This window comes from Cynara cardunculus (assembly GCF_001531365.2).
Source record: "Cynara cardunculus var. scolymus isolate 2C chromosome LG 10, CcrdV1, whole genome shotgun sequence".
Classification (NCBI taxonomy): domain Eukaryota; kingdom Viridiplantae; phylum Streptophyta; class Magnoliopsida; order Asterales; family Asteraceae; genus Cynara; species Cynara cardunculus.
In genome coordinates this window covers 19,832,142-19,852,219 of record NC_037537.1, presented here as the reverse complement: position 1 = coordinate 19,852,219, position 20,078 = coordinate 19,832,142, and the positions used below count along the sequence as shown (strand labels likewise).

Below are 20,078 nucleotides of genomic sequence, written 5' to 3'. Positions count from 1 at the left end.
TAATTAGGATAATCATTGATAACTAACAGAATATTTAGTTATTATTTTTATAAAAAATTATATTATTAAACCTAAATTAAATTTATTTGTTACTAAACTTAAATTAAATTATAATTAAAAATTTGAATTAAGAAAATTACACCAAAACATAAGAACTTTTAAAAAGATTAATTTGATACTGATATCGATATATTTTTTTTCAAAAGTTTATGATATTTTCAAATTTATTTTCTATTCAAAATAAAAACATTATTGCTTTTTCAAAACCACATAAAATCGTATTATATCAACATAAAAAAGATGTAAAATGGAATACTGAGTCTCGATTAATTGCACTAAAAAAGGAATAAATATACAATATTTAATTGTAAATTTTTTGCCGAGAAAGAGACAATAATATGGATGCTTGGTACTTATCTTGATGGAAAATAATATTATGAGGGGAAAAATGGAAAATATGTAACTGTGCAGGGACGATTTATGTAATACTTGACAAAATCCATAATTTCACTGGAGGTCCTCAAGCTAATAGGACCTGTCGCTATTGGCCCCGTCCAGGAGCCATGGAATGTACCCAAATTTCTCTCTAGAGAAGAGAAGGATTGAAGCGCTAACCAGAGAAGAGCGACCCTCCCGGACGATATCGGAGCCGAGGTTGTGAAGCGGAGTTGATTTCATTCGGTTAAAGTTTGATAAGGGATTAGAAAAGGGATTAAAAGATGAAGAAGAACAAAAATTTCCGAAAAAGAGATAGAGCAGTAGAAGAAGATGAACAAACAGGAGTTGCAGAAGACGGTAATGAAATGCGGTACGTTGCTTGGATGTTGTAATGCGTATTTGATTTATTAATTTTCTTCCATCATTGGGTTTTAGTGATTCTGATGTTCTGCTAGGGTTTCTATATTTTGTTTGTAGAGATTGAAGAAAGCATTCAATAATGGTTTAAATCAACCTAATTAACTTACGAGTTTGGATGTTCTGATACATGTTTGATGCAAGAAGAACTCCTTGACTCCCTAAAAATGTCACCCTATGAGTTCGGATATGAGATGAAGTACCTCTAATCATTGTACTATTGGTTTCTGTGGTAAGGGATACCCTACCCGCTACCTTGGTAAATTTGCAGCAAAATCTTTGTTAATTTTGCTACACTTTACATCAAAGTTCAAAATGAATTCATTCTTTTTCTTTTTCCTTTGCTTATTGAATGCCCTTGAACAAGCGGTTTAACAACGATTGATGAACACAGATTAGCTTTAGAAGAGATCAAATTCCTTCAGAAACTGAGGGAAAAGAAGTCCGGAGTCCCAGCAATTGTTAAAACAGGGCAGGCCGCTGCAGCTAGTGGAAACAACAATGCTGGTGGGTTGGTTTCCAAAGGTGGTGATAAAGGTGAAGGGGATGGAGAAAAAGACGACTTGGTTTTACAGGATACCTTTGCTCAGGAGACTGCTGTCATGGATGAAGATCCACATATGTATGTATTTTACCTTATTAAGTGTATTTTACCAGATTTATGTTGGTTTTGCACCATCTTCATCTTGCATGCATGAGGTGCTACTTTACTTTTGTCTGAAAATGATCAATTACTATTCCTACAACCGTAGTTGGGTGACGAGTTCAGAAGGTTTAGGAGACACCTTGCTAACTTAGGTATTGCCTTGACAACAGATAATGTAATAAGAGTGGAGGCATGGAATTTCAGGCATGTAGTAAGATCAAATATTTTTTCAATACTCCTACCACCAGGATTCAGATTTTGCTCTCGTAATACCCTGCTCCAGAAGAAGTGTTTACTGTTTAGCACTGCAACTTGATCTGGTTCATGGCATTGATTATTTCGTCTCTTGAAAAGAGAAGTTTAAGCTCTGAATTGCTTCCAGCAATGGAACAGCTTAATTCATGTGCCTTCCATGTTAGTCTCCCAGCATCTAAGCATGTGTTTCCCTTCTATGCAAAATTCAGCCTCATTCCCATGCTGTCAGGCTTTCATGCTTTACTGAAATAAGAAATGTTTTTTGACTGACAGACTGTTGTCTGGTTATAACATTGCCATGTTTCATCTGGTGAAGTTGCTGCAGACTTCAAATTACTAATATTCTTGAATATAAAAACCATTTTAACGTCTTATACTTTTATAGCCACTGAAAGGAATGGTGAATGCTATCAAAGCAAAGAATTACATCTTGATTATTTCAATAAAACGCCTCTGCAAAATTCAAGTTCAAGTAATGTTATTCTTGAATAATCTGTAGTGCTTCGACGCCTTGCAGCCACCAAGAGGACAGAAGTTGATTGATCTCTTTGGCGTCAACTTTTCTATTTACTGTTAATAAGATTTGATGGGAGTACCATTGAGCTGCATTTTTGTTACACTATAAATTGAGCAACGTTGCGCTACATATGTGTTGGTAAATATAGTTTCGTGCTTGGTATTTTAAAACAAGTTGAGCTGTTGAGCACCACTTAGCTGCATATGTGTTGAGTGAACAAGAGAAAAGTAGGAGCTATATAGAGAAAGTTAAATTAGGCGTAAGAAATTTGGATGCAACCTTTCTGTCCATCAAACTGAAAAACCAAATAATAAAATTTCAAACTATCTCTATCTCTATCTCTGTCTCTCTCTCTCTCTATATATATATGTCTCTGTGTGTGTGTGTATCACTTGTGTTACAACATGCTTATGTTAAAATTTATCGAGGTTAATAATTTGAACTCTTAGGTGGGTTCACTAGAAATAATACTTAAAGACATTGTTGGTAGAATTACCTTGGGGTAGTATACAAGATAAAAACTTACCAATCTTTTTTCTAATGAGCAGGTTAAGATATGTTGAGCAAGAGTTGGCTAAGAAAAAGGGGAAGAATATTGATGAGGCAAATCAAGTTGAGAATGATATAAAACATGCGGAGGATGAGTTATACAAAATTCCAGAGCATCTTAAGGTGAGTATGTTGGCTTTATGCAATTCCTTCTCTTTCGTTCATATACCCTTGTTGAGGTCTTTCCTAGATGAAATCCGAACTTATTTGCAAGTAATCTGTTACTCCATTACAGTGGTTGTGAAAAGTCTTCATAGCATTCTATGTGATTATATCAATTTGGAGCAAATGCATAATTCTGCTTCTGTAGGATAATTTATATGATAGAAGGTGTCTCAGAACAAAATAAAAAGAACAGGAGAGATGTAAGCTTAATGTTATTTGGATTTATATACCATATTTAAACCCTAAATCTAGTAAACATAAACCTAAGCTTAGTCAAAATAATTGAAGGACATCCAACCAACAGACCCAATGGTCCAAGACCTAGATTAAATGGAGGGAGTCCTATCAATGAATGAAACAGTCAACCAACAAGGCAAACCGAGGGAGTCAACCAGATCAGGAAATTAACCGGCCCAATCTGCTGTCAGGTAGAGGTGTTCGAGTGGCATAAGCGAACCTGAAACCCTCTAAAATCTAATTTGGATCCAGAAGTTTGGCAATTTGTTCCAACACAGATGGCTTGGGAATTTCTTGATTGATGCCTGAATCATCCCTATGTAAGGAGAATCACCTAATTTTTTAAAAGCTAGAGACCAGAAACCCTCTTAACTTTGTTTATTCATTTCTCTATAGTAACTTTTTAACAATGAACACCAAAAACCTAAGATATTGTATAGAATGAAGAACACATAGAACTCAACAAGACAGACCCTTTGCATGGCTAAATGTCTTTGCTGGCAGAACCAAAAGCTCTCTTTTTGTGGACCTTTACCAAAAGAAGAGAAGCTCTCATGTGGTTACCCTATGCTCTAATGTAGCAATCTGAAACCATGTTATATTTGAACCAAAGGCTTAGTCTATTGGGTGCCTGGTCTAACATGTTAAAGGCTTAGTCTATTGGTTAAACCGGAAGTGACATTTTCCTTGATGGAGAATGTTCTAAAATGGCAAAGCTCAACACCTTGGCAGCCTCTTAAGTACTAGGCTTCTATGATATGCAAATTGATGCTTCTGTAGTATATGTTTCCAAGTGCACGCTCTTTAGCAGGCTTTTAAGGTTGACCGGTGGATGGAGTAGGCATTAAGTAGGAAAGCATAATGTTCATCCGGTATCCATCGAAAGGAGATGTGTGCCCCGAATTTGACCAATTGAGGTTTGAGATGCAGGGAAACAATATTTTCGATTATTTATTCATGCAAATTTTGTAGAGTTGGGAGTTGCAAATTTCTGAAAACAAAGAAGGATAGATTTATTGTAATAAAAACATTTTGTTACCTGATTACTTGTTAAAAGAGAAAGAAATAGACCTATGTTATAGCTCCTCCTATGAACTTTTATTCATGATGCACGAACTTGTGATGCTTATATTAACCACCCCATGTGTTTACTTAGGTCAAACGACGGAACTCGGAGGAAAGCTCTACTCAATGGACGACTGGAATTGCTGAAATCCAGCTTCCCATCGAGTATGTCTTATTATCTCTCTCTCTCTCTCTCTCTCTCCTCTCCTTTCCCATTGTCTTTTCTTCCCTGGTACTCAATGACAGTTGACAGCATTTCTTTTCTTCCTTTTTCTCTAAAAGAATGCATCCATGGAACTCTGATTTCTTTTAAATAGTTGGTAATAAATGGAAGGACCCTGAGGGTTTGAGAATTTATTGAAGCTAATGTGACTGGGTTTGAGTTTGTATTTTTATCGACTTTGGATTGGTTGTTGCATCTTGTCTCCTACAGAAATTTGTTAATTTGCTATGTGGTTGAAACCTTGTAGATTTAAGCTGAAAAATATAGAGGAAACAGAGGCTGCCAAAAAGCTCCTGCAGGAGAAGAGGCTTATGGGCCGAGCTAAAACCGACTCTACCATACCTTCAAGCTACAGCGCGGACTATTTCCAACGTGGCAAGGACTATGCGGAAAAACTCAGGAGGGGTATGTAATAACTGTTTCTTGTCTCCTGTCTGATAGTCATATGCACATGTTGACCTACCTAATAGTCCTTTGCTTGCTGTTGCTCCCTCCATTCCAAAATAAATGTCCACAATGAAAAAGACGGTTTTAGAAATGTGCAATTGTTACCGCTTTTCACTAAATGATAATTTTACCCTTAATAATAGATAGAATGACGAATTTCTCCATTTCAAAAATACAGGTAGAATTGGAAAGTAGAAAGTGGACACTTATTTTGGGACAAACAAAAATAAAAATGTGGACACTTATTTCCGCTGTCATTTGCATATGGACCCGACACTCCCAAGTTTTTTATGTTGCATCAATTTTGACCGTAAAACCAAACCAAACAAACCCAGTGGATCCCACTCGAAGTGGGATTTAGGTAAGGTAAAATGTAAGCAGACTTTACCTCTATCCCAAGGAGTAGAGAAACTGTTTCTGTAAAGACTGACTTGTCATTGTCACCGAATCAATTACAATTTAATAATTCATATCATTTTGATGGGGGCGGCAATGGCTTACTGATAAACAGAGCTAGGTTATACAATCTTTTTACATGCACTAACAGTATTAACGGACGATCCACAGATCATCCTGAGCTTTACAAGGACAAAGGGGCAAACAGCAACGGAGAATCCAGAGCCAGTGATACTGCTGCAGTAGATGGAGGAGGAGGTGGCGGTGGTGGTGGTGGTGGAGGTGGAAGACAAGCGGCAACAGATGAATTCATGCTTGAGCGGTTCAGAAAAAGAGAACGACATCGTGTAACCAGGAGATGACAAACGAGTTTCAGGTGTCTTGTACGTTTTACATCCTTGATAGACACCTCATAGTTATTTATAGGTGTTGTCATTCGGTTAGATCCAGAATTGGCTTTTAGGATCTCATGTTTTTGGCATATTTTCATAAATTTGTGGCTTTAGTTTACAATGTATACATTCGTGTGGTTATTTACACAACTTTGTTTAGCTGCAAAACCTCCATTCTTTACCGTTGCATCCTTCCCCTCATTTGTGTACCGCTGGTTAAATAGGGACCAGTTATAACCGGTCGGTGTCTATCGGTTATGATTTTTTGTAAGGACTAGTTACGACCGCTAGTTAGGTGGTGCTCCTACAAGGTTGGGATCATGTGAGACAATTTTTTTGGTGAGGATATGGACTTCCATCCACCTGCAATCACATATCTTCGTTTACCTACTTGTATCATCATAAACGAAATTTTAAAACAAATTAATACATGTGAAGGTGATTCAAGGTATTTGAAAGTTTGTGAAGGTGACTGAAAATGAACCTTTTATTTCTTGTATTTAATACGATTGTTGAATTTCTATTAATATATACATTAGACAATTACACTATCATGCATGCTTTTCATATACATATATTTTTCAATCTATTCACATCTCTATATAATTCATTCGTATATATGTTCAATAACTGTGAACATATATGTAAATTGAGAAAATTAACTGAATATGATATACGTAAAAAATATAGATAAGGTGTATCAAATGGTTGATGATGAAAAAGAAATTATGAGTAGAGAAATAACATATTCAAGGTTAGAAAAATATTTTAATATACCAAAGTATCAACTCGACCAACCCGTACGGGCTGGGTTGGGTTAAGATTTTTTCAAACCACAAACATTGGGTTGGATTGTTCAAATGTCTTCAACCCGATCAACACAACCTATGAGCACCCTTAATCGGTAGTCATGAGTTACAAATTTTGGACTAGGGACTGGTTATGCCATAACCAAGTTATATAACTGGTTTTTGCCCATCTTTGCCCTATTCTGTATCAACTATGTGGAGCAATGAATGCCGAACCCCTGACGTTATGTAACGAATTAATGGATTAACATGTAAACTTTCTAAAACATTATTGGTTATAGATGACCTAAAAGGATCAAAAGTCGAAACCATTTCAAAACATGTGAAATCAGTCTCTAAAACATACCAAATCAATCCAATTTCACTATCGGCATCAACCTATTTCCTGCGTTTGAGTGGACCAGTTTTGAAGCCACTCTTGGTTGGTTTCCCCCATGGAGTCTTCGAAACCCCGCCTCTACATCCACTACTTTTACTTTTACCTTCACCACCACCGTGTGGATGGTCCACTGGATTCATGGCCACTCCTCTAACCACAGGCCTGCGACCAAGCCATCGGCTATGACCAGCCTTCCTCAGCTTCTTAGTTGCGTGCTCTGGGTTCGACACCACTCCGATGGTCGCCCTGCAGCTAGAATCAATCAACTTCTCGACACCAGAAGGCAGCCTGATTAAACACAGCTTAGAGGCGGCTGGTTCCTTCAAGATCTTTGCAGAGGTGCCGGCAGCACGGACCAGCTTCCCTCCTTGACCAGGGTTCATCTCGATATTGTGGATTATGGTTCCAATTCGCATCATGGAGATAGGCATGCAGCTGCCAACTTGTGAACTGATGTCCAGAGAGAACATTGGATTGTTGTTCATCATCAGCGAGGCTTTTTCACCAGATTGTGATCCGTGTGATTTCTGATTGTAGGCATCTGTAAGAGAGATGGTTATTGGGAAGAAATACACAAAAAGATAGATAAACAAACCAAACAAACTCAGTATATCCCACCCGGAGATGGGGTCTGGTGGGTAAGATGTATACAGACCTGACCTCTACCCTAAAGAGTAGAGTGGCTGTTTTCTTGAAGACCCCCAGGTGGGGGCCAGTGAGAAGTGTGAGAATGGAGAAAAACAGATATACTAAACATTGAAAATGTGCTACGAGTAAGCATTAGCAATATAAATAGAGCAGGGAGAGAGAAACATACTGGAAGATGAACTGAATGAGCGCTGGATTGGAGGGTGGTGGACCAGCTTGCTAAATAAAGATGAAGAAACGATGCGACCTCTGGAGAACAGTGCCATTATGGTGGGTGTCTGTGCAAATTAAAGAAAGAAACCGGCATGTGAGTAGTGAACCTACATAAGACTTTCACTTCTCTAAGTATCAGAATAGGAGAGAAAGTTCATTTAAGAGGCATAAATATATTGAGAACCATGAGAACCAACTATTCATGATGAATATACCTAAATATTCATTTTCATTATTCATGATATTCATCATGAATATCTATCACGATTCATCATGATAATAATTCATGAATAATTGATTCTCATGGTAATCAAAATCTTTATTGTTCCAAATGAACACAAACCTACCAAAATAATCCCTCTGTTTCATGTGTTCTACATTATATTTTTGCCAACTTTTTAAACCTGAGATTATTTTTTTATTGCCATCAATACAAAGACATCATACTGATTTAGGCCACAAAATTCCCTATCTTGCCATTGTTTCAGGTGAGGCCGTGAGGCTGTTTAAGAAATTTGACTTAATTGTCAAACACTTAACTCTTGAACCATGTGTTGGTCAATGTTGAAATCTTTATAAGATTGAAAGAGTATAGAAATTCATCGCCTACTCCCAGTACCTACTTCATTCGTCACACCAAATAATTTTATCACATTTCCAACACAAACCTTGATAAACATAAACATAAAGGCAGCACCCAGATAACAAAATGATCATTCTAAAATTGGCGGCAACAACGAACGCATTACACTCTCTCAGAAATTTGTGTAGCATGTACACAAAAGAACATATTAGAACCGTGTGAAATCATGGCCACACAAAACAAATTGAGATATCTGCAACGAGATGACTGTCACACATTGGACAAAGATTACAAGGTTAGATCATAAAAATAAAAAAGAACACGACTTATTTGCAGTATGCATGGGGCACAGCCCACTTCACTAAGTAAAGGACCCCCCTAGATTTAGGATGTTAAATAATGAAAATGATACCTGATTAACCAACAACAAGTATGCACACAATGCCACATGATAGAATAGCCATGCCCATGAACAATCAATTGGCTCTTTTTCACTGGTAGGGACATACCATATTTATCGGCCTTATTGTTATTGTGCACCTTGTGAGCATAATGGATCCCTGAAGGGAATTGTTTGAATGTTTCCCTAATCTAACAAAAGACAGGTAAGAGCAAATCGCAGCATGCGGAATTTCTGCGATTCACCGGTGTATTGATGAAGGAAATGCTGAGAATGGTTCATGGCTTTCATAAAAACTTATTAACTTTACCCTGTGGGCTTGCTTATAATCAAGGTTTTTTTTGGATGGGTGTCTCAAGCTATACCCCGACTAATCCCGGCAAATTGTGACTGCAAAACATCAACCCTGATAAACTCACTGGCTACATACAATCAAGTTTTGAGCTCCTATCTAACGATTAACTTCTCCTTTATCCTTTTTCTGTCTTTAATCATATCATGGTAAAATCTAATAACAAAAAGAACAAATAGCAACTAAACTGAACTTGTACAACAGCAGCTAAACAAAAACAGTAGAAATGTCAAAAGATCAACCGAAAGCAACAGCAATTTATATTAGTTTGCAGCTTTACGTAAAACTATGAATAAATACTAGTTTTCTTGCAGTTATTATATAGGAATGTAAACAAAGAACAAGTGCTTGGTAAGCAAAACCATTTTAGTAATTAGAAACACTTACACATTACTAACAAAAGCCTTTTATCCAAAACTAATTGGGACTTGGGGTAGGCAACAACAGTGTCAGGGGTATTAATCGGTTCCAATGATGTACCCCTGTCCCCTGCACTCCAACTCGAAGCATGATATAGCATCACCCTCAATTACAACATGACCCAAACTTAGCAATATTCTACCAGTAGTTTAGTACCATACTTATGTGAACAGTGAACTCAGAAGATTGAAAAGCAAACTTAACAATACTTATGTGAACTCACAGAAGATTAAAAAAGCAATTGACAGAAATTGACCTATTCACATATGCCTTTACACCACTGTGGTACAAGCAAATTACGATGAATCCTACAAACAAATTAGCTCAAATATTTGATGGAACACTACTTAAACTAAAATGCAAAAAGCATCAAATACTCTTATAATGGAAGAGAAATTATAAATATATAAAAACAATACTTGAGCTTTTAACTAACCTCAAATTTTAGATTTCTTGAATGAGAAACCTGAAATCGAACCAGAACACAGAACTAGGGCTGGAAATCGCTGTGATTTGAGGATGTCGGAGTTGAAATCGCAGTGATTGAGGGTTGGAAATCGCGGTGGCTGATGAATCGATGCCTAATCAGTCGAAGTCCGATGTCTGAGCGACTGAGTTCGAACTTCAGAAGGAACCAATAGCCCAGCCACATCTCGTGGGCTCAAGTCCAAAAATAAAAATGTGTAACAAAGGAGCCCAGGCCCACCCAAGTGACCAAACTTAAACGTTAGGTTAGTGCGTCATTTATTTGTAATCTTAAATTTTAAGTAATAAAACCACAAGGGTGGTACTTGATTGGTTTGAGTTTGGCTCTAAAGGTCAAAACTACCGGGAGGTTTCAGGTTCAAATCCAATGAGGAATAAAAATTTCCTTGTAGCCACGGAGGTTCAAATGCGGTGACTCCGGGATATCTGCAAAGCAGGTGGTCGTCATGAGATTAGTCGGTTCGTATAGCGGGTTGGATATTCAAGTTAGTAAAAAAAAAGTAATATGCATCATTAAACAACGATACTTGATGCATTAAAAATGATTTTAAAGAGTTTAACCCAAATGCTTTATAATATAGTGTAGATTATTGGTCATTAAAGTGGATTATTGGTAAGCATTTTAAACCCAATAAACACTTACCGAGTAGAAGTCTTTCCATCACTTAGGGGTTGTTTGTTTACATCTTAATAGTTTCATTAAGAGGCAACCTCTGAATCGTTAAGAGATCTCTTGTTTGGCAAGAAAAAAATCTGCCTCTTAATGGTTCCAAAACTCTCTAAATGATTTTTATCATGAATCTCCCTTAACCATTAAGAGCCCTAATTTCATTGTACATAGTTACCAAAAAATTATATTTCATTTTGCACTATATCATGAGAGCCTCTTAATCAATCTGACCACTTAATCATTTTGCACCAAACCATTCAGCAATTGCCAAACAACCCCTTACTTGGTAAGACTTTTGGTCCCTCTTATGGGTAAGATCCTTGAATGTTATCATACTTAATCGTTAAGATAAGTGATATTGATAAACATTTACCTAATAATCATTCGTTAAACGACTCCTTAGAAATTTAACTCTGATATAAAAATTTAAGGTTTCTTAAAAAATAAACTTAGGAGCTGTTTACCAAATGCTTACTCGGGTAAACGTTTATCAAGTCACATTATCTAACCGGATGAATATGGTAAGGATCAAAAGTCTTACTCGGTAAAAGCAATACAAGAATCAAAAGTCTTACCGGTAAGCGAGAGCGACGACTCTTACCACGATAAGCGATTACCAGATAAATTGTTGCATGTGATGTCATTTTGATGAACTAAAATCTTACCCAATAAATAAATAATAATGTTAAATTTTATTGATAAGCATTTATCGAATCTAATAAATACCATTGAAAAAAGTAAATTAATATGTTCCGAATACATCGAAATACCATTGAACCGGACCGGGTTCAGCTTTGGCACATGTGGCCATAAGCATAACGAAAAGCGCCACACGTCAGCTTCTCTCTCTCATCCTCCATAGACAACCACTGCTCTCACCAGCTGTTCTTTCCAACCAGATCCTCTCCTCATTCCTGCTTCTTTTCAATCCCAATCTCTCAATATAATCCTAATCTTTGTGTTTTTTCATCATAACGTTATCGCCATCCAATTCAAACTGGTTACCAACCAAAGGGTTTGATTTCTGTATCTTTTTTAGGGTTTGATTCTACTGTTTTTTTGCTTTAGAGGAGATCAGAATCGGAGAGATGGATACAAGCAGGAGAGCGGTGGAATCCTACTGGAGGTCAAAGATGATTGATGTGGCGACTTCTGATGAAGATAAAGTCACCCCTGTTTATAAGTTGGAAGAAATTTGCGAGCTTCTTCGTTCTTCGCATGTCTCAATCGTGAAAGAAATCTCCGAGTTTATATTCAAGCGTCTCCAACACAAGTCACCCATTGTCAAGCAAAAGGTACAACTACCCCTTTGCTGTTATTCCTTCTTAATTTGATAGTGACCGAATTATATTGGGAGGGGATTCATGGGGATGCCGATCACTATTTTTGGTTACTTTATGCTGGACACTGGTTCAGATCGCCCTGATTTGCCAATTGGCCACTTAGTATAAGCTTATGTAATGTTCAATCCCCACCTTTGACCTATCATCTGTCATTGCCCATTTGATGCATAATAGATCAAGTAATCCCTAGTAACATTGAGTTTGAGGTTTGGAGTTGTAACTTGTAATTGAAGCTCTGCCAGTTCAAATTCCCAAGCCCATTTTGTTCCAACTATGATTTCAATCCATGGAATGGAGGTTTCCAAACATACTCTATTTTTACTATAAAAAACACAGGCGATTAATGGAGTATGATAAAACCATTCACAAGCTTTGTGTTGATTAATCATGATGTTTGTTGTGTCACATGGTTGGAGTTTTTATTTTGTTTAAGAAGATTTGTTCCCAAATAAGAGTCTCATATAGTGTAAAGTTACAAGAGGTCTTAAATTTATCTCTCCTCAACTACAAACAACTTTAAGCGGCGCAAATGTTGGAATGTGGTCTCTACGTTTGGGAGTGTCGTGGTACAATACAAATCTGGGAAAATCATCGGAATGACCATACAAGCTAAATTTGTTATTAGTGTAAATGATGTTCTCTGGAAAAATAATAAGATGAATAAATTGTGGAAGGAACCCATGAGAACATAAGCAAATTTGGAGTTGTTACTGTTAGGGATTTATCCTTAAGGAATTATTCCCCCACAATGTTACTTCTGGCATATTTGTCTAGGATTTTTAATCTGTTGCAACTGAAAGAAGAGAAGAGAAGAGAAGAGAAGAGAAGAGAAGAATCAGTTCTGTAAATGTTTGAGAACACATATTTGTAGGCATTGGACACAACAATTATATTACTGTTAACTGCAAAAAGATGGCTTATTCCATATTTAATCAAAATGTGTTGCAACTTCAGGTCAAACAATCAATTTATAGGAACATAGTTTTCCCTCCAATCTTCCCTCTGAATTTTCATTAATGATTTAGCATATCCCCACATAAACACTTAAACTAGCTATGTGGGACGATAATTCTCTCTTCATGCATACTTGATCACTAATTATCTGAATATTACTGCCTTGGATGTTTTTTTGTTAAACTATTTTTTGGTGTAATATTTATTCTTAGGCTTTGAGAGTGATCAAGTATGCAGTAGGAAAATCTGGTGGGGATTTCAAGAGAGAAATGCAAAGGAACTCGGTGGCTGTGCGTCAGCTAATTCACCATAAGGGACAACCTGATCCTTTGAAGGGTGATGCACTTAATAAGTCTGTTAGGGAAACTGCCCAAGAAGCTTTATCAGCTATATTTGCTGGAGAAGACAGCACTAAGCCACCACCTAAAGAAGGTCTTACACAGAGAATAGAAGGGTTTGGGAATACCAACTTTGACATGCCACCTGATGATAACAAGTCGTTTCTTAGTGGGGTGGTTGGCATTGGAAGTGCAACGATTAAGCAGGGATTGAATAGTTTAACACAAGGTCAAACCCAAAGTAAGAATAAAACAGGAACTTACAGGAGCCCAAATCTGAGAAGATCGTTGACTAATGAAACCAGTTACTCTGGTAGCAATGAACGTCACAATGAAACCATGCCTTCGTCCCGGGTGTCAACAGATATCTCTGGACATTGGGGTCAAGAGCTAAAAATAACTCAGACTGATAATACAGGTGGGAGTTCGGGTTCAAATTCTTCACGTGAAAAGAGTCGTGAAGAGAGATTGCTAGAGACCATTGTAACACCTGGTGGCATCCGTCTACAACCCACTCGAGATGCTCTTCAAGCATTTCTGGCAGAGGCCTCAAAACTGAATGCACTTGCTTTAAGTAAGGCACTTGAAGCAAAGCTGCAATCTCATATGTGGCAGGTATGTGTGCTATAAAAGTTTCTTTATAATTTTATAGGTTAATGTAACATGACATCTTTATTCATATTTTGACCTGAAACATACATCTAAATGAAGGTTCATTTCATAAGTTAGCTTTAGTTCTTTTGACATTTATTTTATATTTAAAAAAATAATGCATCACTTTTCCTTCCTTCCCTTTCTTTTCTCAGGCTGTTTTCTGATCTTCCATAAAAGCAGATTATTGGCGTATCAAATTAATGATCTTTTCCTTTCCCTGCTTCATTGATAGTTCCTCTGCTTGTGTTCATTGTTCTCTAAAAGGAGAACTCATTGCTTATTAATTAATAGGAAAAAATTCCTGCTTCTGACTTCCTATGCTGCCCAATTGCGTTAGGTCTGTGTGAAAGGATTATGTGTGCTTGAGGCAATTTTGAGGAAGAAAGATGATGAACATTTTTCCATTGTTGCTTCTTACTTCACTGAGAATATAGATGCTGTGGTCCAATGCTCTGAATCTCCCCAAGCGTCTGTGAGGGAGAAGGCAAATAAGGTATGGAGTAAGTCTATAATTAATAAGATATATCAGATACTATGTATGCAGCTTGCCTAAGTTTTATTGTTCTGCCAGTGAAGTTTGCTGAGCTTTTCAAATTGCGGTTAAGCCAACACCAAGAAGTATCAGATTCATTATTTTTCACTTCATATCACAAACTCAAAATGTGAACATGCTTTTTTGAGGATCAGCAGAGTTGTGTTGCTACTATAACACACCTGCACTTGTCTACAGAACCGTTTTGGGCAAGGAATAACATCTTTTAATAATTAAAATTTGTAAGTAATTTGTTATTAGGGAGGGGCAGAAAATTAAATGCCTGCCTTGGAAAGAATTCGCCACGAAGCAAAAGCGTACGTATAAAAAATAATCATCTGTGTGTACTTTTCGACCATGATTGCATCAGTATTATTAATCTATTCTATCTTACTACTGAATTTCCCCGTACTAAACCATTAAAGGAATTTTTACTGTTCCATAATTGTTAGCAGAGTTACTGAGGAATTGATTATCATCCTGGTCAACTGCTCGCCTGTGACTTCTTGTTTGCTTTCTTTGAGGCATGGTTTTGCCTCTTTATCACAAGGCTCTTTGGGTTCCAGGGCCGTTGACGTGAATATGCAAACTTAGATTTGTTAATCGCTGTCAATTCCCCACTGTATTCCTATCATAGTGCCATTAGCTTTAAGACTGGTGGGTATATTAGGCTCTTGTGTTGTCCTGTATAATGTGGTTTCCATGAACAGCTAATAGTATATGATATAACATTTCTTTTGGCTTCGTGGTGTGTGCTGCTTCAGTGTAATCTGTTTTTGCAAGAATCTTTCTTTCAGTTGTTCTTTTCTCTCTATGTTCTCCATGATGAATCCCTCATTTCAGGGCCACCCACAGCTTGGTGTCAGGTTACGCTGCTTTGCTTCATCCTTCCCTCCTTATAAGCTGGCCCAAAGAAGCACTCGTAGTTGCTCTCTTTAATTTCAAATAGATTGCCTCGAAGCTGACCTTTAGAAACACATTTTGTTGCTCTTCTCTCTTTTTATGTTTATCTCCATCTCTCTCTGTATGTACGCACACAGAAAAACATATATTTGAAATAGAGATTGAATTAACCAGTCAAAGCATAATGCTCACCACTGTATTTAGATTGTGTCAGCCATACCAATTGTTTCCATTTCAACTATGATCTTTATAAAATGTCTAACAAATCATTTTGTAATTGGTATTTGGTTTCTCGTTTCACTCGGATGGTCAGGTCTTGAGCATTCTCAATGGAGAGCAAAGTGGTAGCAGGATGAGTCAGCCAGACAGAAATTTGAAAACTGAAAAAACTGTAGTTCAGATGCCGGACTTAATAGATACCAACGATCCAAATGGAAATGAACACTCTTTCAGCATGAAGGATGAGAGCAGTGCATCTCTGATTGATGGGTTTCTTGGTGATGGTCTGGGTACTGATGTGCACAACAATCAACCTGGAAACAATGATGATCCCTTTGCAGATGTTTCGTTTCATGGCCAAAGCAATAAAGAAGAACATGAATCAGCCGATATCTTTTCAGGAATGGCTACTGTTGACAAACCAGGAGCTGTTTTCACACAGACCATGGCAAGTGGAAGTGGACCGGAGCTATTTGATATATTTGGTTCTGACTCCGGAATTCCTCAAGGCAGCCAAGGAAATGCTAAAGATGATCTCAACGATTTGATGGCTGGTTTGTCAGTAAATGGGAATGAGTCATCATCATTGCAGAATGGAACCTCTCTAGGGGGACCAACTGAAACACTATTTTCAGATTCTACAGCGAACCCAAATCCGCAGATGAGTGATGTTTTAAGTAACATACTTCAATTCCAGGCACCTGGGATAACTCCAAATCCAATATTTCCTATCGATCCTAAGTTATATAATGGTCAATCTTCTGGATTGATGTTCAATCCTATGGCATTTGGTTCTCAACCGATTAACTATGGTGCCATGAGCAACCTTTTAGCCCAGCAGCAATTTTTATCAACAATGACTAACTTGCAACAACAGACAGGGAACTTGCAATCCCAGAATATTGGTCCAACAAGCAATCCTTCTGGAACTCAAGTTGGGGGATATACTTCAGCTCTTCCAGATATTTTTAATCCAATCATTGCAAGTCAAGCTCCTACGTCAACAATGAATGCATCAAAGAAAGATGATACTAGAGCATTTGATTTCATATCAGTAAGCTTTTGCTCTCTTTAAGATTGTGTATGCTTGCTTGATTTTTATTTTTGGTACCAAGACCTGTAATGGACCAATAGGAATGTACCAAATTGAGCACAAGCCGATCCCGCAATTTGTTCTCCCAGATCTTCTTTGCACTTTCAGGTTACTGTGTTTTGTGTTCTCTGCTATGTTGAACAAGCCATCCCCTGTGACCCCACCCCAATATATATATATATATGCCTGGATCACTCTGTAAAGATAAAGAAGGTTCATACATTTATTATATTTGCAGATGACATTATCTATGTGTTCACTTGTGGAAGCTGAAATCATGAACCCTGCTTGTGTGTTTTTAATTTCTATTATTGCGTCCCTTGACAAGCACTAGTATTCTTCATTTTTTAGCTTAAATTTATTTTTCATTGTTTTGGCTATTCCAAGAAGATGGTCAGCCAATAATCTATTTGCTGTAAGTTGGTTTTTCAAGCCTTTGAACTACTTCACCCCCTTCCCTTTTTTATTCCTAGAGTGAATTCATGAATGGATGCCCTCTTCATTTGTTCTTTCTCTTGTTCTCTCCCAAACCTTCATAGTTGAAGTTGCTTCATGAGGTGCTAGTTTATCTTCTTTTATGGGACGGTGAGGCATCTTAGATCCTATTGGTTGGTCTCTTGTTCAGCATTGAGCTTATAGTGCAGATACAGTTATGTGGATCTCTTTTCCCTATGTGGAATCATTCTCTGAATTTGTGTTGTCGATTATTAAATCCATAAAGCACTATAAAAGCCTAAACCGGAGTTGGAAAACATCCATAGTTTTAGAAACCCCTCTGCGGAAGTAATATGACAGGTTTGACTTGGCCTCATCAATATTTCGTAAAAATTGCTAAGAGGCAAAATGGGTAAATTTGGATTGGAATCTTTCTAAAACACTGTATGAGAAGAAATTGACATATCTAGCCATGTTTCCAATACCTGAAGCTGTTAGTTTGTTGAATTGATGTGCATGGGCAGGTCTGCTAAAAAACGGCCTCTCTACCCTTGGGTTGGGGGTAGAGACAAAGTCTGCATACATCTTACCCCTGGTGGCTAGACCTGATCTCTGTGTGATATATTGAGTTCGTTTGGTTTAGAACAATGTATTCTTTTTTCTCAAGATTTTCTTGATGGGTCTTGCAGGATCATCTTGCTGCATCTCGTGACCCGAACAGGGTAAACTGAAAGAAAGATTGGGTGATCCCTTTGATACATGAACGGGATTAGCCAATGGCGAAGGCGTAACATATGTTAATTTGGGAAAGTAGATATTATCTCGCGATGTTATCATGTATATTGAAGTGGATGTAGATGGCTGTGTTGAAGTGCGTAGATATGATTGTCAAGAACTGATGTCTGCAATCAAAGTAGTCATCAGGAAGAGGAGTCAAAGAGTGACGAATGTTGGAAAATTTACAGTTTTCTTCAAGGATGTGTTATGAACCAATCACAGTCGTTCGTTTTCAAATTGGAATATGTCAATAAGTCGGTAAGTGTTTTTTTTTTTGGCATTATCAGGTCTTCTTCTAGTTGATTGTTAAAAATGGCAGACATGATGCCACTGAGTCATGCAATCAAGTTTAAGGTGTGCAACTATCTTTTATTGCATAATGGTTGAATGGATGTAACCCAGAATATGGTGGGATTTGGTGTTTGATTTGCAAGGGTGTTTTGGATGTGCTACAAAAGTCCATATATAGTCGAACTTTATTCTAAATCTGATTTAAGGCTGTCTACTCATGGCTTACCAAGTCACATTACCTTACCAGATGAATATAGCAAGGACCTAGAATCTTACCCAGTAAGAAGAAGACAAGGACCGAGAGTCTTACCCGGTAAGTGTGGGCGACGTCTCTTACCATGATAAGCGCTTACTTGGTAAATTGTTGCATACAATATCGTTTTAGTGGACTAAAGTCTTACCCTGTAAGTAAGTGGTAGTGTTAAATTTTACCGGTAAGTGTTTACCGAGCAAGTGTTTGGTAAACGGCCTCTAACAAACAATATAAGGTATAACTTTTTAACGATGTGGTATGTTACTTTTTTTCTATCAAAAAAGTTTTCGGGCTTTGAAGAGATTCAAGAACGAAAATAAATGTCATGTGATTTTCAGTATAAAACATATATAATTGGTAAAGATTAATGTAACGTTTAATCAATATATAGCTATTAAAATAAAATTATGAAAATTCATGGCTTCCTCTGAATCGAGACATCTTTGAAGATTTTAAACTTCAGAGCGGTTTTATATGTCATTCTTGTCAACTCTATTAAACTGTGATTTTTTTTTTCTTGAATGGAATTCGTTGAAAGTTTTAGACTATTTTTTAACAATGTAACATTTCAAACTAACTGTATCAGATATTGGTCGTTTTATTCACGTATTGACTCACAATTTTAAAGCGTCTGAAAGAGGGGGGGGTATCCACTATATCTCATACGATTGATCTGAAATGTAACATTCAAATACAATTTTAAAATATTTAGGATTTAAAAAAGGTATAATCTATATACCGTTTATTAAAAAGAATAATTAAATATTTATTCTCTTTATTTTATTATTTATTTATTTTTCTACATTTTAAAACAGGAAAACTAGTCGGTCAACAATGTTTTCAATAGGAACAAAACAAACCAACAGCACGAATATTCCTGTGCTAATTAATTTCTCTATTCCAAATTCAAATAATTGTTTTTAAGTTCAACAATTTTTAACTCTAATTTTATTTCTATTAGAAGGGTAAGGGTATTCGTGCAATGTATCAAGATACATTTTGATTTCAGTGTTTCATTTTATTCCCTTTTTATGTCGATATAATACGGTTTTATATGGTTTTGAAAAAACAATAATGTTTTTATTTTTGAATAAAATATAAATTTGAAAATATCATAAAATTTTGAAAAAAAATATTTCGATATCAGTATCAAATTAATCTTTTTAAAACTTCTTGTGTTTTGATGTAATTTCCTTAATTCAATTTTTTAATTATAATTTAATTTAGGTTTAGTAGCAAAGAAATTTAATTTAGGTTTAATAATATAATTTTTGTAAAGATAATAACTAAATATTTTGTTAAAACTCAATAATTATCTTAATTATATTTTAGTTTTTTATATTTAAAATGAGATGTTTATCCAACATTTGATTATGTTTATCTGCAGTTAATTACACAAATTCAAATATGAAGTTTTAATAAGTTGTACTTATGCACAATTTACTTGTAATCTTAAATTATAAGTAATATGTATCAATGAACAATACTTCGTGCACAAAAGAATGTTTTTAAGAGTTTTTGTCAAATGCTTTATAAATACTAGAAGAGTACTCGCGCAATGCAGCGAGATACATCTCGG

General features: G+C 36.4%; 3 protein-coding genes across 7 annotated transcripts; 2 read left to right on the top strand and 1 right to left on the bottom strand.

Annotated features, from left to right (window-relative positions):
* The first annotated feature begins 573 nt into the window (after window positions 1-573).
* On the top strand, window positions 574-5,909 carry LOC112519711 (protein COP1 SUPPRESSOR 2). The gene is made up of 6 exons (XM_025127949.1): window positions 574-808; window positions 1,250-1,477; window positions 2,822-2,945; window positions 4,381-4,454; window positions 4,760-4,917; window positions 5,527-5,909. Exons 1-6 carry the CDS (start codon window positions 720-722, stop codon window positions 5,715-5,717), a joined length of 864 nt encoding a protein of 287 aa, XP_024983717.1. The 5' UTR covers window positions 574-719; the 3' UTR covers window positions 5,718-5,909.
* An 871-nt stretch (window positions 5,910-6,780) lies between these two features.
* Window positions 6,781-10,147, bottom strand: LOC112520520 (60S ribosomal protein L2, mitochondrial-like). 3 transcript variants are annotated; one of them, XM_025128975.1, is made up of 4 exons: window positions 9,988-10,138; window positions 9,808-9,859; window positions 7,753-7,861; window positions 6,781-7,476 (listed from the first exon to the last, which is right to left on the bottom strand). In XM_025128975.1, the coding sequence occupies exons 3-4, from the start codon at window positions 7,847-7,849 to the stop codon at window positions 6,935-6,937; spliced, it is 639 nt and encodes a 212-aa protein (XP_024984743.1). In that variant the 5' UTR covers window positions 7,850-7,861; window positions 9,808-9,859; window positions 9,988-10,138; the 3' UTR covers window positions 6,781-6,934. The 3 variants fall into 3 exon arrangements, with proteins under 3 accessions (XP_024984743.1, XP_024984741.1, XP_024984742.1); XM_025128973.1 differs by lacking the exon at window positions 9,808-9,859 and adding an exon at window positions 8,465-8,646; XM_025128974.1 differs by lacking the exon at window positions 9,808-9,859 and having other exon boundaries at window positions 9,988-10,147.
* Window positions 10,148-11,580: 1,433 nt separating this feature from the next.
* On the top strand, window positions 11,581-18,381 carry LOC112519344 (VHS domain-containing protein At3g16270-like). 3 transcript variants are annotated; one of them, XM_025127402.1, is made up of 6 exons: window positions 11,581-12,002; window positions 13,217-13,957; window positions 14,334-14,489; window positions 15,745-16,704; window positions 17,698-17,773; window positions 17,868-17,964. In XM_025127402.1, the coding sequence occupies exons 1-6, from the start codon at window positions 11,796-11,798 to the stop codon at window positions 17,888-17,890; spliced, it is 2,163 nt and encodes a 720-aa protein (XP_024983170.1). In that variant the 5' UTR covers window positions 11,581-11,795; the 3' UTR covers window positions 17,891-17,964. The 3 variants fall into 3 exon arrangements, with proteins under 3 accessions (XP_024983170.1, XP_024983171.1, XP_024983172.1); XM_025127403.1 differs by lacking the exon at window positions 17,698-17,773 and having other exon boundaries at window positions 17,868-18,381; XM_025127404.1 differs by lacking the exon at window positions 14,334-14,489.
* The last annotated feature ends 1,697 nt before the right edge of the window (window positions 18,382-20,078 follow it).